The sequence below is a fragment of the Suillus plorans genome (assembly GCF_016647745.1).
Source record: "Suillus plorans strain S12 chromosome Unknown HD556scaffold_100, whole genome shotgun sequence".
Taxonomy (NCBI): Eukaryota; Fungi; Basidiomycota; class Agaricomycetes; order Boletales; family Suillaceae; genus Suillus; species Suillus plorans.
In genome coordinates this window covers 103,652-118,529 of record NW_024537484.1, presented here as the reverse complement: position 1 = coordinate 118,529, position 14,878 = coordinate 103,652, and the positions used below count along the sequence as shown (strand labels likewise).

Sequence of the window (14,878 nt, the reverse complement as noted above, 5' to 3'; positions counted from 1 at the left end):
CATTGCATCTTCCAGGTTCTCGCAATCATTACCCTCCGCCTCAGGTACCACGTCCACTACAAAGTCCATGGTCTCGACTTCTCCTTTGGAGGTAAGCACTCCGACTGGTCTCTCGGATCCTGTATGGTGTTGACTTGTGGTGTCGAAAATTTTCGGCATGTCACACATCACAGGCCCAAGTGTCGGAATGTCGAATCGACCTGGCATGTCACGGTCACATGGGGGTGCCGAATTGAGTTGATTCCTACAGTATTGCTGATGCCCTCCGCGTGGTCTGCCATTGTGACTGGTGCATTGGATGATCAGTTTTACTCTCACGTTCATCACGGGACTGGTTCCGTACTTTCTCGTCTTTACTCTCGGAGTCTTGTCACTACTTTTTGTTGTTTTAGCTATCCCGCGATCTTCCCTTGCAGGATTCAACACGGTCCCACATTCATTCAGACCTTGTAAACGGTTGGCGAACTGTCGAGTTTTAAAAGAAGGGATGATGATAGTTTGGTTCCCCCCCGGCCCTGTGGTCTGATCGGGGAACTAGAGGAGTAATCGATCAAGTATGTGCTTCTAGTGTATAACAGTCATGATGAACAGAAATGTATCATGTGGTCTTCAGTCACCCGGTGTGTCTAATTGTTGTGTCTAGGGTCCTGCGACATTTCGGTGACACGCGGCGTGCCAGAACATCATGGGCGCACTGCGTCATCTGTATTTCATATCTCACGAAGCCTGCCGGCTCCTATCATCTACAAAAAATACCGTCCGAGATATTGAAACACAAGTTTTCAGTATTACTGCATTTTGGCGTAACGGTTAAGCGGACAACAGTTTTGACTATTACAGACATGTGCCCGGCTCCCAATCGAACAATCGTATGATTCCCATCTCGTGTGACGTCCACTCGTGGGCTGAATCTCTCCCGAGATAAGGTATGTATCACAGTACAGGTTCCTGCCCCTAGCAAGCACCCGGTAGTATGATCTATTACTAATGGTGACACATACTAGGTGTAGCGACGACAACTTGAGAATGGAGCACGCCTACGCTGATGATAACAGGGATCCTGGACACCGCACAAGGAGTCGCCGCTGTCCCTGTGGCGAGTGTTGGTGTCAGTCTCACATATTCGGCTGATCACAACTTGAAGTCACTGTCGGCCCGCTTGAAAGCGTCCAAGCCAATACATACGGAAACAAGGTAAGGAATACAAGCCTATATTTTTGAAGTGCAGGAGCGGCAGTATCAAACGGCCGGCACCGCACGACGGAGCCGCAGATACCACACATTTTCGCATTGGGCCGTATATTGATCTTGAAACATAAGGAGATACCACTGTCCCTGTGGCGAGTACTGATGCCAGGCTCAGAGATTCCGTTCACCGCAAGGCGTCCAAACCAGTGCCTATAGATAAGGATGCAAAAGTATAAGAGGGATCCATGACATGCAGAAGCAGTAGTATCGAACGTTGCTGGACGACAGCGCAGAATCCATATCACCAGCATGGACTCTACTTCCAATTCTCATAAAATCACGGCAAACGAGACGACGCCTCTGGTAGTACCTGCAAAGGACTCGAAGAAACCTAAAACGCCCCTTCCAAAACTTCAGATAGGCATACTTATAACACTGCAACTTGCGGAACCCATCGCTTCGACATCTATATTCCCGTACATCAATCAGGTATGATTTCACAACCACGATACTTCTCTTCGATGTACACCTTTGATACTGTTTTGCTCTCTTAGCTGATCAGAGAACTTGGAATCACTGGGGGCAATGACGCGGCTGTAGGATATTATGCCGGAATCATTGTAGGTGACTTGCGAAGTGTTTGCAAGAATGGTTCGCTCATCGGATTTGATTGGCAGGAATCTCTATTCTTTGTCGCGCAGGCACTGACGGTGCTGAAGTGGAGTAGGCTGTCTGACCGCATTGGGCGCAGGCCAGTGTTGGTAATTGGACTCTCAGGTGCTTGCATATCGATACTGTGCTTCGGCCTCTCAACGACATTCTGGAGTCTTGTCATTAGGTGTGTCTTTAGCTAAAGGAGATGTACGATGCTAATATACTAGGTTTACTTAGCCGCTGCTTGTGTGGTTTTCTAAATGGCAATGTGGGAGTTATGAAGACTATGATGGGAGAATTGACGGACTCCACAAATATGGCTCAGGCATTCGCCTTGATCCCGATCGTCTGGTCCATTGGAGGCTTTATTGGGTAAGTGGAGTCGTCGACTATGGAAATGCCAAATGACCCAATCGACGTGTTAGTCCTTTGATAGGAGGAACACTTGCACGACCGCAAGATCATTGGCCTACATTATTCGCAGGTCCGTTTTGGAGAAATTATCCATACTTTCTCCCATGTGCAGTGGCAGCCTGTCTGCTCGTCCTGGCCCTTGTCATGATGTTAATGTTCTTAGAAGAAGTAAGTTTTACATGCCTGCCATATCGCACACATCACTCACAATCAGTAGACACTATCGACAAAGCGTCGGCCGAAGTTCACTTCAACTGCAATCAGCGTTTCAAGTAGCCCAGATAGAGAATCTTTCATCAAAAACTCGATGGCAAACGTGCCCTTACGATCCCTCCTTACGCCTTCCGTTGTCATTCCGATGGCAAACTACGCCATGGTCGCCCTCCTCGACGTTTCCTTCAGGGTTCTTATGCCGCTGTTCTTCTCGACACCTACTTACCTTGGCGGTCTTGGATTTGATCCTGCTGTCATTGGCTCGTGGCTGGCGTTGTTTGGGATCATTGATGGTGCCTTTCAGGGCTTATTTTTCGCCAGAATCGTTGATTGGATTGGTCCGAAGCGTTTATTCTGCGTCTCAGTGTCGTGCTACGCACCACTCATGGCTATGTTTCCAATAATGTCGTGGATTGTACGTGCAAGGGGGGAAGTCGATTATGCAATCACGTTTGCCTTGCTTTTCCATCTAGTTATGATAGTCATATGGCATACGACATATGGTGCGTGTTGCAATGAAACCTTCTCGTCATTACAAGTAACTCACCTCGTTGCAGGGACTATTTATATGTTCATCACAGCCTCTGCTCCTACGAACAATGTCCTTGGCGCTATCAATGGCCTCGGCCAAACCTCTGCGGCGGTAGCTCGTGCCATTGGTCCTGCCTTGGCGACTTCGCTCTTTGCTGTATCGAAGGAACACAACCTTCTAGGAGGAAATGCAGTTTTTTTCGTCTTGATTGTGTTGGCCGGTGGGTTGAGATGGCTAGCGTCCCAGTTGCCAGATGAAGTACAAGACAGGGATGAGTAAGAGGTGACTCACAAGGAGATTTGAGGATTTGTGCACTGTGCAAGTATTTATTGATGAGTTGTTTGATATCAAGGTATATAGGCATCTGAACGTATTAAAATCTGATGATTGGATCTTGTTTATGTGAAGCATTTGATTCAGAAATATGGTATTGAAAGTGAGAGAGCCGTCGTACTGCAACTAATTTTTATTTGTGATCGTTTGGGACTCGAGTCACTGCAGCTTGAAGTCCAGAAGAGTATTATGATGGATGTTTTGGACCAGTATGGGATGGACACACTGTATACTCAGTTCATTGCTTACCGCCAGCGATTTTTGCTCTAAATCAGTAGTGCGAGGCAACATTATGTAGATTAGGTGTCACGAGTTCCAAATACGAACCATTATACGTTCCTAAATTCTAAGTCCTTTAAGCGCCCAGTCACAGCGCCTGTTACTAAGAAAGTATTTATAGTTGAAGATGTTCCAACAACGGCGTCTATTGTAGAGTTACCTAAAGAACCTATGAATGAGTCACGTGACTTATCGGAGTATGCCGGACTAAACTTTATTCCAAACGACCCTGACAGAATGTTCCAGAACCTTACGGTTGCTGCGGCACATGTCATGACATCATAATTATATATAGAATCGTACGATATCATCTTATTATTTGATTGGTAGTTAGTTCAGACTCAGTTTCGATCTCAGTTACAAATATGTGTATATAGGTAGTGTCTTGTAGTCAGTAGTTCTTTAGTTCAAACCTCTTGTATCTCCTAGTGAGCAATCCGAGACGTACCTGCTGTATTATCCTCTTGTGATTATTCTGTTGTTTGAGTCCTAGTCTCTGCCCAGCGTTAATTTGTTATTGGGTTGTGACATTAGGCCTATGTTAATCGAATAATTGATTATTTGTTTGCGGTCGACAGGACTGCGGGCTGTGTGGGTCAGTGGTTGTATTAGTACGGGCGTGCCACGCTGGATAAAGCGCTGGCTTCAGAGGAATAACTGCCTTGGATGAAATATTATGCCTAATCCGTGACAGTGAACACACGGACAGCAACAGTAGTCATGTTAGATAGTGGGTACGGGATACACGATACGATAGAACGGGAGGGGGAGCTTCACCCCCATGAAGACAAGAACCGGAAGCACACTAATGCTGGGCATCACCAGGTCCCACGTTCCGATGCCTGCGCTGCCTAAGGATCGAAATTCAGGACATGTTCATAGAGCAAAGAAGCTGAGTACATGATCATCTACCAGTGCGCGGGAATTTCCACCGCTTGGAGTCTGCAAATGCTGCAGACCTGTTGGACATAAGAAAGCGCTTCCAAAACGACTTTCGAGGTGAGGTCAGCACTGGAGTGGAAGCTGGAGCAACAGGTATTTATGGACGAGAGGAGCTTTGAGGGGAAAAGATGGGGAAGAGGATGCAGCTGCATCACGCGAGTTGATGGTTTCTGGAGGGACTTGGATTCCGTCGGAAAGCTCGACTAGAGGAGGGGAGTGGACTGGAGTAGTGATTTCATGATTGGAATGACTTTGAGGGGGCAGAGATGGGGAAGGTGAGCTAGCAGCATCACGCGAGCCTACAGCGAACTCGGTTCCATCCGGTAGCTCGTCCGAGGCTGGTGTATAGGAGACTGAAAGAGAACCGAAGCTTGCTTACGACTCTAATAAAACTTGCATCAGATATACTGGTGTATAGACAAGACACAAATTCATTACCTGATCGATGTAGCTCGTGATGTCAGACGCTGGGGACACGAATGAGGGCGACACGGCATTCGTCATGATGGTGCCAATTACAGGCAGAAATGAGACGACGACTGTCTGGAGACCAGACTATCGAGTGTACTAGTACTGCGTCACCATGGGAAAGTGGTTGTGTTTGTTGCTTGCCAGTCGCTGCGTTCCAGATGCGAACCGTTGACCTACTCGCAATCTTGCTTCCATTAGGAGAATAGGCCACTGTCCACACTTTATCCTGATGGTCATCGATGTCGAATACCAGTTCCTCTGTCTCCGCATCCCAGATCTTTAGTGTGCCGTCGGACGATGCGGAGGCGAATCTTTTCTCATCAGGTGAGAATTGTATGCAATTGACATCGTCTGTGTGATGCAACAGACATCTGATGATCTCCTTCGTATCTGCGTCCCATATGATTATCCTGCCATCTCTCGCCCCACTCACAATTCTCCTTCCATCCATCGATACAGCCAGTCCAAGAGTCACACTAGTGTGCCCCTCCAACGAATGTTCCTGTTCTCTTGTTTCCACGTCCCAAATCCGAACCGTCTCGTCGAAGGATGTGCTTATGACTTTGAGTTGATTCCTGTTTTTTGAGAACGTTGAACCAGTGTGGCCTCTGAGCGATCTGATTGGGGATAGGGATGGTTCCATATGATCATTGGCAGAGTGGATGGGGATCTGTGAGTTAGATCAGTCGAGCGAAAGTAGGTCGGCGTTATGCAAAAGCAATCAGATAGTAGTACATAGAAAGTTTAAGGACCGGTAAGGATCGAGCCGAAGGAGCAGGCGCTCATCGCACATACTTAGAGCGCCTATGGTCTCAAATAAATGTGTGATCAACGATTGTTTGTATCGTGCATCGCCTGCATCGGACTACCATCAGAAAGTACAGGAACATCGACAATTCAACTTGCACCAACGACTTCCGACACACTTAATAGTCTCTCCGAGTGACCGAGTCACAAATGTGCTCTGCGGCATGTCTTAAATGAAGCGTCAACAAAAGTGTTCAAACTGATAAGAAATCGACGCACACTGGCAGCAACCACGCACTGCTTCTCGCAGCACCAACTAATGTTTATGCCTTCCATGATGTGCCGAAGGAGAGGCTAATAAAGAGAGAGAGCGGAATGATCAGCCGGGTAGCTGTCATCCAAGTCAATGACGATAGCAAATTCAAATGACTCTGATCCTCAGTCGACGGGTTCCTATGGTGGTAGGTACATTCAGAGAGAAGACCCGCGGCCAAGCCTCGAACATCCCGTAATGTGTTGCTTTATCCATCAATGCCTTTGGGATTTCATGTCAGTACTCGAGTGACAAGTACTCAGGCGGGCCTCGAGAGTTAGTTGTGAATGATTAGCAGCCTAACATATCCCGACATGCATGCTATGTAATACAATAATGAATAAGCTACATCTCCTCCCTCAAAACTCCTCACGCATTCTCCAGCGCCGGATCAAAATACACTCTCCGCACCCATCTCCTCCGCCTTGTCATCCCTAACGTCTTCCAACACTCAAGAGGTATACGACGCGGATCTGCCCATACGTCATTCGTGTACACCCAGCCGTCTGACCATCAATTGTAATAAGAATCAGCGCATCATAGGATAGCGACACATAAAACTCACTGTCGTCCGCCCCAAAGATAGGATCGCAACTCCCAGAAGCAGAACAAGAATTAGAACTAGAGGCAGAGGCAGAGACCCAGCTCCCCAGTGCGTCCGGTCTCCACCCCTCAGTCTCTACGAATGCCCAGCCTGGTGCGAGCGAGAACGTGAGGTTGCTGCTGGGGTCGCAGGGAGTTAGTAGCGATTTCAAACTAAGTGATCAACGCCAGTCCGTTAAGAAAACACGCACCTCACTTCCCCACCCACTCCACTCCAACCGTCCCTCGCCCTTGTCCATGGCGCACGATCCGTAGGCCTCAAATTTGACTTGCTCCACGTCCCAGCTCCCGCACCAAGCAATGCACTTCCGGACCCATCTCCAACATTAAACTCCGACCCCACAGCATCAAGATCATCCTGTGTGCCGAATGAGGAGGATAAAGAAGGGCCCGGAGCCCACCTCTCGTTCTCCCACAACTCCACCTCCCGCATCTCGGCGCCCCAATGTTTGTCGTCGAGCCTATCATCATCGATCCAGCGGCGGAGCTTGATCTTCAATGAAGCGCATTTGTAACTTGTTACTCCCGTCAATGTAGCACTCGCGTTGGCTCCCTTTACGATGCTCCCGTTTACAGCAGCTTTGAGCAGCGGTATTATCCGCGTTTGCGTCACTGGGTGCGTCCATATAAATGGGAATATGCCTAGGACAAAGAATAGTAGGCGGAGGGGGATTAGAGGCAGTACCGGCAGCAAAAAGAGGAAAGAGAGCAGGGTAAGTGTTAGGATGAGAGAGGTATGGGTGGATCGATGGACGAGGTGAGGAGTAAGTGGTGAGATAATGTCGTAGCCATCACAGCTAAGACGGCTGGTTAGAAAATGAAGATACAAATGCATAATTGATACTCACAACGCGCCCATGAGGTTTTGAATTGCTTGAAGGTTAGCTTGCCAGTCAACGCTCCCCTCTGAGGGAGGTGGCGCGACTGGAGCCGGTGGGTTTTTCGTTGTTATCGATTCAGATGGCGAAGGAGTGGGATATGTAGAGAGTATTATAGCTGCTAGTATAGCATGCGGTACGAGGAGCACCATGCGAGGAAAGTAGCCTGCAAACACATAAGGCTCGGCATCACAGAAAATAATGACACGCACACAAAAACGCGTAAATAGCAATCCAGACGCCAGTATACTTCCACCCGCATCTCCACATAAGGACCTCCTCCACTCGATCCTGCAACCAAAACACGGGTCCTACTCTGGCTACGAACCTCCTGAAATTGACGGTGGTAATTGGAATGCTGAGAGGGTCTCTGGTGCTCAGCAGCGCTGTGCTGGATTTGTGAGGGCTAGCGGACGTAGGGATAGAAGCTGGGAAAGATGTGTTAAGAAGAAGGGTAGACAGTGACTTTGTCGGGCTGAAGGTGGTACTGGCCGCAGCTGCAGCTGCGGCAGGAGTGGGCGAACATGGTAATGATGTGCTGATTTTTGTGAATGGACGAACAGGATTAGAGGCTATAGATGATTGCAGACGAATCACATCTGGTGGAATTTCTACATAGTCGAACGTTGACATTGCGAACAACTGAGTTTTACTGTCACGGACCACGGTTGTTTAAGAAGATATTGACGCCGCATCAAAGCCTCCATTTACATAATTGACTTGTCCCATAAGGAATAACAGTTCTCCACTAAAGTATGCGACTATCCATGTGATCCAACCAATGAAAATTTGGTTTGCCGTCGACACCGGGATGTCATCCGTAGATGACCGATGATCTATAACGATCGTCATTATTGAGGTCTAGGTCCAGACATAATCGACAAGATCCGCACGAAATTCGAACGAGCTAATGAAGAAATATCAATATTCGCATTAACAAGTACACGTTAGATATAAAAAAAGCTTCCAACAATCAGCACGTATCAATATCACATACACCACCTTTACGACGTGCCCTCCGGGGGCCTGACATGTAAAATAACTCGAGGCAGCTTCTTCGCACTGAGAGAGTCCACAGGCTCACTCTCGGACATAGATGTGGAAGTCAACGAACTACTGGATACAGGCGCTGGTATCTGCGTATCCTTGCCTGGCTTACTGGCCACCTCAGGTGTGCCGCTGTTTCTCGCGAGCTTCTTGCGCTCGCGTAGGGCCCTCGATGTCGCTGGGGCCCAATTCCGTGAAGGTTGTGGCGGGGTTCGGTAGACGTCGAGATGGGAGAGCAGCTCTGAGGTACGTGTAAGCCATGGCTCGATATCGGCGTTTCCTTGCGAAGGGTGCCCAAATTTACGGGCCTTGGTGGCTTTCTCGAGCTACAAATTTTGAGTACAGTACAGGGAGACGCATTGCACGCTGAAATACCTTGATAAGGTTTTCCAAGTCCCACCACCTTTCATCCACTCGGACGGTATCCCCAACGAGTCCACATATATGTGCCATTGCCCCGCTACTCAGCGCACGATCGCTGTACCCGCCTTCGAGCACGCTCACGACGTGTCCACGAGCATAAATATCGGCAAAAGTGCACGTGTCGAGAGTAAATTGATGATAGAAACTTGTAGGGACCTTTCGGTTATGACGAGACATACTGGGATACTCGTGTTCACCAGCATCGAAACCACAACTGTTTCAACCGTCTACCATGGGAGCTTGGACACGAGATATAATAAACGCACCTGATGAAGACCATGACATCATCGCCTGGTCCGCCGGTACCGTCAAGGAATTGCGATGCTCTCTTCAGCAGCGTCGAATATTGTTCCTTGTAGAGAACTTCCCAAAAGTGTGTTTCGGAGCTGTAAGTTTGCAGATGTATATTCTCGATGTATTGTCCATGTGATCCGTGTATCGAGGTTGACGCGGCTTGAACAAAGGACACCTTACCGTCCTATAATATGCTGCTGAATCACTAGCAACGAACGAATAACAGAAGCGTTCCCTACCTCGCACGGGAAAGAGAGAATGTCGTGTATTGAGCCGTAGAATATCTGTGGACCACGAGTTCGGGGAGGTGCATTGGGTTCAGAAGGCGACTGTTCAGATTCAAGCGTCTGTCGGTAGGTCTCTTCATTGATTTGCCATACTATTGACTGCGTGCCATTTCCTATCAGAACGTTTAGGTAGAAAGTTCCTGACGAACGACCTTGAACTTGCCATGGTGTAAATCAATATCCAGTATAACAACACGTTGAATTCCGTGTTTGAGGTGTGCTACAAAGTGTATGAGTGAATGGGTACTAATTGAGGTTGGCGAAGCTCACCATGAGCTGCACCAATCGCGACATTGTTTACAAAACAGAATCCAGACGGGGTATCTTCACCACAATGATGGCCAGGGGGTCTCACTACTACAAATGCTCGTTGAGGGCCGGTAGCCACGACAGAAGGATTTATGCTAGTAGACGCAATGACCGCGTCGACTGCTTGGCACACGGTGCCAATAGCGCCTTGGATAGCATCGATGGATGAGGGACATACTACAAGGATGCGAAACATCAGCCTCATGGCTAAATTCCCCAGACAGACACGTACGATACAGGTCGAGCGGTGGCATCCCCTCCGGCATTTCAGACCCCTTCTTGGTTATATTATCTTCGCTATCCCGAGCCCATGCCTTCAAAGTTTGGAGATACACATCCCCATCTATATCCCCATGGATGTATTTCACCGCAGCGTTATCCAAGAGATCGACAGTAGCCGTACTTCTTGTGACAGAAATACTTCGAGCTCGAATAAGTCCAGCATCGGATGTAGCGATATCCATCTTTCCGAGTGCAGCAACTAGCTCATCCTCTACAGAAACACTCGCATCTAAAGGCTTCAAAGCACCTTCGGCCTCTTCGATACGCGCTATGGCGGCAGCGAGTCCAATCTTGACGGCGCGTAGACGTTCGGGTCGCTCCACGATGCTCGAGGTATCTCGTGAGCGGATGAATCGGTGCTTTAGACAGTCATCTTGGAGGTAAATTTTGAGGTATGTTGGAGCTTTTGATGAAGATGGGCGGGCATCTGATTCGGAGGAGACCTGACCTAAAGGTAATGGGGTGCCGATTCGTAGTGGGTCAGCTTCAGGCCTAGCTTCTATCCTGATAGTTGAATCGGCCGCTTGGGTGCTCATGTTTTCCGTGACTGTGAAGTGCTGTGAGATCCTGCATATGTATAGTGACGGGAGAATATGTACTTAGTACACTGGATAGATGATCAAGAGCTCATGGAGCGCGTTATTTACATCTGTTTACATTAGTGGGTATAGCTGTTAATCACTCCCAATCGTCCGTGGGCCTAGCCCACGGGCCACCCTAGCTACAACACCCCAAAGTGTACTCCGATTTAACCCGGAAAACAACAACTAAACCTTCCGTCGTGAAACATGACTTGAAAGTGCGTTCACTGGCAACAGACTTGTGTCGCTCATATAAATAATTTGATTGCCGTCGCTAGCATTTAAGTTTAACTTTCTTGCCAAACATGGTGATGCGACTTGCTTGTTCAAATGTTCAACGTTCAATTGCTATGTTTCCATGTATGCTTGCCAAGAACCCGGGCCGCTGACTCGGGTCGCCGCTCGCGGTTACTGCAAAGAGTTGGTCATCCGGTGTCCCTGCATCAGCCAGCAGGATGATAGCGAGTGCATCGAGAGACGTTATAGCGTGAGGGGAATAGCATGAACAACGTCGTCTGGGTCAGTGCAAAGACGTGCGTGCCGTTCAGCCGTCGCGTATCTGATTTCCAGCTCCGATATGTGCGCACGTGAAAGTTTATTTGCATTTTGTCTCGGAAGCTTTTGCACGGACTGTCACGAAATAAAAAAATAAAATTGTTATTGAGCAGGACTAGTATGTCGCTGGCAAAACCAACCAATAATGCGCAGGCTATAAGTACAGCCGCTCAGGACTCGGATTCATATTCACTGTCCGTGTCGTCTTCGTTCAGAATCAAGGTGGCTTCATTTCGCTGCCAGCGTTTTTGCCTTTGGACTTTCGCTGGATTTTCAGCCCTGAGTTTCCAAGATGGACACCTCCCATTCTCGTATAGCGAGCGAGACCACCCCTCTGATCCCTGCAGAGGTCTCAAAGCCTAAAACTCCACTTCCAAAACTCCAGTTGGGCATAGTTTTGACGATACAATTCGCGGAAGCCATCGCTTCCACCTCTATATTCCCGTACATCAACCAGGTATGGCTTCTGACTTACAACACTTCGCTTTCGATATGCATTTTTTTAAAATAATTTTTCATTCTCTCAGCTTATCAGAGAACTTGGGATCACTAGGGGTGACGATGCAGCTGTGGGGTATTATGCTGGAATCATTGTAGGTCCTAGGATTGCCACTTGCAAGAATGATTTTCTCATAGTCTACTGTTGGACATGCTCAACAGGAATCTCTGTTTTTCGTCACACAAGCACTGACAGTACTGAGGTGGAGTAGGTTGTCTGATCGCATTGGGCGCAAGCCGGTGTTGGTAGTTGGACTCTCAGGTGCTTGCCTTTCGATACTGTGTTTCGGTCTTTCAACGACCTTCTGGAGTCTTGTCATTAGGTGTGTCCTCAACTGAAAGGAGGATACGTCGTACTAACACGGGTTTTTCAGCCGCTGTGTGTGCGGTGTTCTAAATGGCAACATTGGAGTTATGAAGACCATGATGGGAGAATTGACGGACTCCACAAATATGGCTCAGGCATTTTCCTTGATCCCGATCATCTGGAGCCTTGGAAACTTTCTTGGGCAAGTGAACTGGTTAAATATGAGAGTGTTGGATGATGAAATTGCATATTAGTCCTTTAATGGGTGGAACGCTTGCGCGACCGCAAGATCATTGGCCCGTATTATTCGCCAATTCATTCTGGGGAAATTACCCATACTTTCTGCCTTGCGCAGTGGCAGCATGTGTGCTCTTTGTGGCCCTTTTCACAATGGTATTCTTCTTAGAAGAAGTAGGTTCTACATATCTGTCGCATCGCACACGTTACTCACGATCAGCAGACATTATCAACAAAGCGTCGACCTAAGTTGTCATCAGCCACGCTCGGCGATTCAAGTGGTGAATCACTGCCTCAACAATCCATGGCAAATGTCTCATTGCGATCTCTACTCACACCTGCTGTTGTTGTTCCAATTGCCAACTATACCGTATTTGCTTTCCTTGACATTTCTCGTAGGGCTCTCGTGCCGCTGTTCTTTTCGACACCTACCTATCTTGGTGGTCTTGGATTCGAACCTTCATCCATTGGCTCGTGGCTAGCGTTGTTCGGGATCATGGATGGTGTCCTTCAGGCATTGCTCTTCGCCAAACTTGTCGATCGACTTGGTCCAAAGCGTCTATTCAGCGTGTCAGTATCGTCCTACGCATTGCTCATGGTTGTGTTGCCGATAATGTCCTGGCTTGTACGCGCAAGGGGTGGAGTTGATCATGCAGTCACGTTTGCTTTACTTTGCCAACTAGTTTTGTCAGCCATATGTAGCATGGGACTTGGTGCGTGTTGCAGTGACATCAACTTGTCATTACAAATTTACCTCAGTACAGGGACTCTCTTGATGTTTATGAGAGCTTCTGCCCCTACGAAGAATACGCTTGGCGCCATCAATGGGCTTGGCCAAACATCCGCGTCGGTAGCTCGTGCCATTGGGCCTGCCTTGGCGACTTCACTATTTGCTGCATCAAAGGAATACAATCTTCTCGGAGGAAACGCAGTATTCGTCATCTTGTTTATGGTGGCTATTGTGCAGAGCTGGTTGGGGTCGCAGCTGCCAGATAAACTACAAGACAGGGATGAATGAAAGGTCAGTATCTATGAATATTTCAGCTCAGCGTGTATGGGTATCTCGAAGCTTTAATAGAGTTGTAAGAAATACGCTAATTCTCATACAGCAAACTGCACCTGATACTGCCTGACTACTGACTGCACACACATGCTACCACTTCAAGGGTTGTACTGTGCATAGTGTGTACCCTCTAATGCCTAGAGCATATCCTACGAGAAACATTGTCATGAGGATAGCGCAGTTTACTGTTCTGGACACTCATGAGGTACCATGCGCGAAACAGCTTAAATCAAGGTTGCACGGAATCATTAGTACCACCAGCATGTTGTTGGAGTAGACGGACAGGCGGAAAAGGATTGGATTCCACAAAAGAAGTCCTTGCGGAGCTATGGACTATCCCTCATCTGCGAGACGCGAGAACCTTGGAGAAAGAAGAAAAGAATGCGGCGGACAGAGCAGGAGTCGGCAATGAACGATAAACTTCAGATCGCACATCATGGTGAATCCATTATGTGAAACGGACACGGTGAACTTTCCACGCAATTACCACGGGCTGAACATGATCAGTGTGCCCTTTGGAAGGGACACCCAGTAGTACGTTGCCAGTCTCCGCATCCTATATCCGGTTCGTCATATGATCGGAACTAGACACTATGTGTCATGTATCTGGCGAGATTGTGATAGACCAGACGTATTCCGTCACGGTATACCCTCGGAGTGAGGCGCCCAGTTCGCAGCTAGTCTGTGTCCCATGCCTGGATTGTCCTGTCGTCTGAAGCGGATACGATGTTTCCATTCGGTTTGATCGAACACCCGAACACCACCAGTCTGCCTCAAAGAGAGGTACCCAATGCATCTCCCGTTTCTATGTCTCACAGCCCGATTGTGCAGTCGGCTGAACTAGAGACGATGCATCTTCCATCAGGAGAGATTGCAACACAGTGAATGCAGAGGGTGTGTCATCGGAGAGGAAGATTCAAGCCTCGCCAGTACCCGCATCACACATCCGGATGAACCTAACAGGATACATTTTCCATCTGGCGAGACTACAACAGACACAACGGCATCAATGTGCCCCAAAAGAAGGGCACCCAATGCAATGTCTCTGGGTTCTACGCCCGGATCATCCTGACAGCTGAGCCAGACACGATCCATATTCTATCAATGTCCAAAGACCCTGCAACAACCCACAAGACTCCAATGGTCCCAACAACGGAATATGACTACGCACCATAGAGCAATCTGTGATACACGAAAGACCCCGGAGAAGCGCTGAGCCCTTTCATTAGAGCCAGATAAGGAATCGTTTCCCATTGAAAATTTCATTGGCTAGAAATGGTTGAAAGGGAAAAGCTTGCGTGTGTCATCCAGAATCGACACGAGTACGGTAGCTCTGCCGGGATGAACTCCTTCGTTCATTTTTCCAAACCGGGGACGGCGGAATTAGGCAAGTAAGAACTCTTCAAGGAGCAGAGTTAAAGCGAAGCC

General features: G+C 48.2%; 4 protein-coding genes across 4 annotated transcripts; 2 read left to right on the top strand and 2 right to left on the bottom strand.

Moving 5' to 3' along the window:
- The first annotated feature begins 1,080 nt into the window (after positions 1-1,080).
- Positions 1,081-3,425, top strand: HD556DRAFT_82580 (major facilitator superfamily domain-containing protein). The gene is made up of 8 exons (XM_041311745.1): positions 1,081-1,677; positions 1,743-1,808; positions 1,866-2,026; positions 2,080-2,214; positions 2,268-2,326; positions 2,375-2,424; positions 2,474-2,972; positions 3,027-3,425. Exons 1-8 carry the CDS (start codon positions 1,498-1,500, stop codon positions 3,278-3,280), a joined length of 1,404 nt encoding a protein of 467 aa, XP_041153469.1. The 5' UTR covers positions 1,081-1,497; the 3' UTR covers positions 3,281-3,425.
- A 2,937-nt stretch (positions 3,426-6,362) lies between these two features.
- Positions 6,363-8,247, bottom strand: HD556DRAFT_1418378 (integral peroxisomal membrane peroxin-domain-containing protein). Its single transcript, XM_041304416.1, has 5 exons — positions 7,780-8,247; positions 7,538-7,733; positions 6,881-7,486; positions 6,652-6,806; positions 6,363-6,592 (listed from the first exon to the last, which is right to left on the bottom strand). The coding sequence occupies exons 1-5, from the start codon at positions 8,198-8,200 to the stop codon at positions 6,456-6,458; spliced, it is 1,515 nt and encodes a 504-aa protein (XP_041153468.1). The 5' UTR covers positions 8,201-8,247; the 3' UTR covers positions 6,363-6,455.
- A 7-nt stretch (positions 8,248-8,254) lies between these two features.
- Positions 8,255-10,843, bottom strand: HD556DRAFT_1418374 (histone deacetylase domain-containing protein). Its single transcript, XM_041304415.1, has 7 exons — positions 10,160-10,843; positions 9,889-10,104; positions 9,782-9,838; positions 9,571-9,731; positions 9,304-9,515; positions 8,990-9,251; positions 8,255-8,940 (listed from the first exon to the last, which is right to left on the bottom strand). Exons 1-7 carry the CDS (start codon positions 10,743-10,745, stop codon positions 8,572-8,574), a joined length of 1,863 nt encoding a protein of 620 aa, XP_041153467.1. The 5' UTR covers positions 10,746-10,843; the 3' UTR covers positions 8,255-8,571.
- Positions 10,844-11,637: 794 nt separating this feature from the next.
- HD556DRAFT_1450186 (MFS general substrate transporter) lies at positions 11,638-13,405 on the top strand (the record flags this gene model as incomplete). Its single annotated transcript, XM_041307725.1, has 7 exons — positions 11,638-11,802; positions 11,873-11,938; positions 12,006-12,166; positions 12,218-12,364; positions 12,405-12,561; positions 12,611-13,100; positions 13,152-13,405. The coding sequence occupies 7 exons, from the start codon at positions 11,638-11,640 to the stop codon at positions 13,403-13,405; spliced, it is 1,440 nt and encodes a 479-aa protein (XP_041153466.1).
- Positions 13,406-14,878: the final 1,473 nt, after the last annotated feature.

Coding starts and splice junctions, on each gene's coding strand:
- HD556DRAFT_1418378 (XM_041304416.1), bottom strand. CDS start 8,200: ATGTCAACGTTCGACTATGTAGAAATTCCACCAGATGTGATTCGTCTG. Junction 7,734..7,779: donor TGCTATTTACGCGTTTTTGT/GTGCGTGTCATT, acceptor ATGTGTTTGCAG/GCTACTTTCCTCGCATGGTG. Junction 7,487..7,537: donor CAAAACCTCATGGGCGCGTT/GTGAGTATCAAT, acceptor CAGCCGTCTTAG/CTGTGATGGCTACGACATTA.
- HD556DRAFT_82580 (XM_041311745.1), top strand. CDS start 1,498: ATGGACTCTACTTCCAATTCTCATAAAATCACGGCAAACGAGACGACG. Junction 1,678..1,742: donor TATTCCCGTACATCAATCAG/GTATGATTTCAC, acceptor TTGCTCTCTTAG/CTGATCAGAGAACTTGGAAT. Junction 2,327..2,374: donor TTGGCCTACATTATTCGCAG/GTCCGTTTTGGA, acceptor GTGCAGTGGCAG/CCTGTCTGCTCGTCCTGGCC.
- HD556DRAFT_1418374 (XM_041304415.1), bottom strand. CDS start 10,745: ATGAGCACCCAAGCGGCCGATTCAACTATCAGGATAGAAGCTAGGCCT. Junction 9,839..9,888: donor CGCGATTGGTGCAGCTCATG/GTGAGCTTCGCC, acceptor TACACTTTGTAG/CACACCTCAAACACGGAATT. Junction 9,732..9,781: donor GGATATTGATTTACACCATG/GCAAGTTCAAGG, acceptor ACGTTCTGATAG/GAAATGGCACGCAGTCAATA.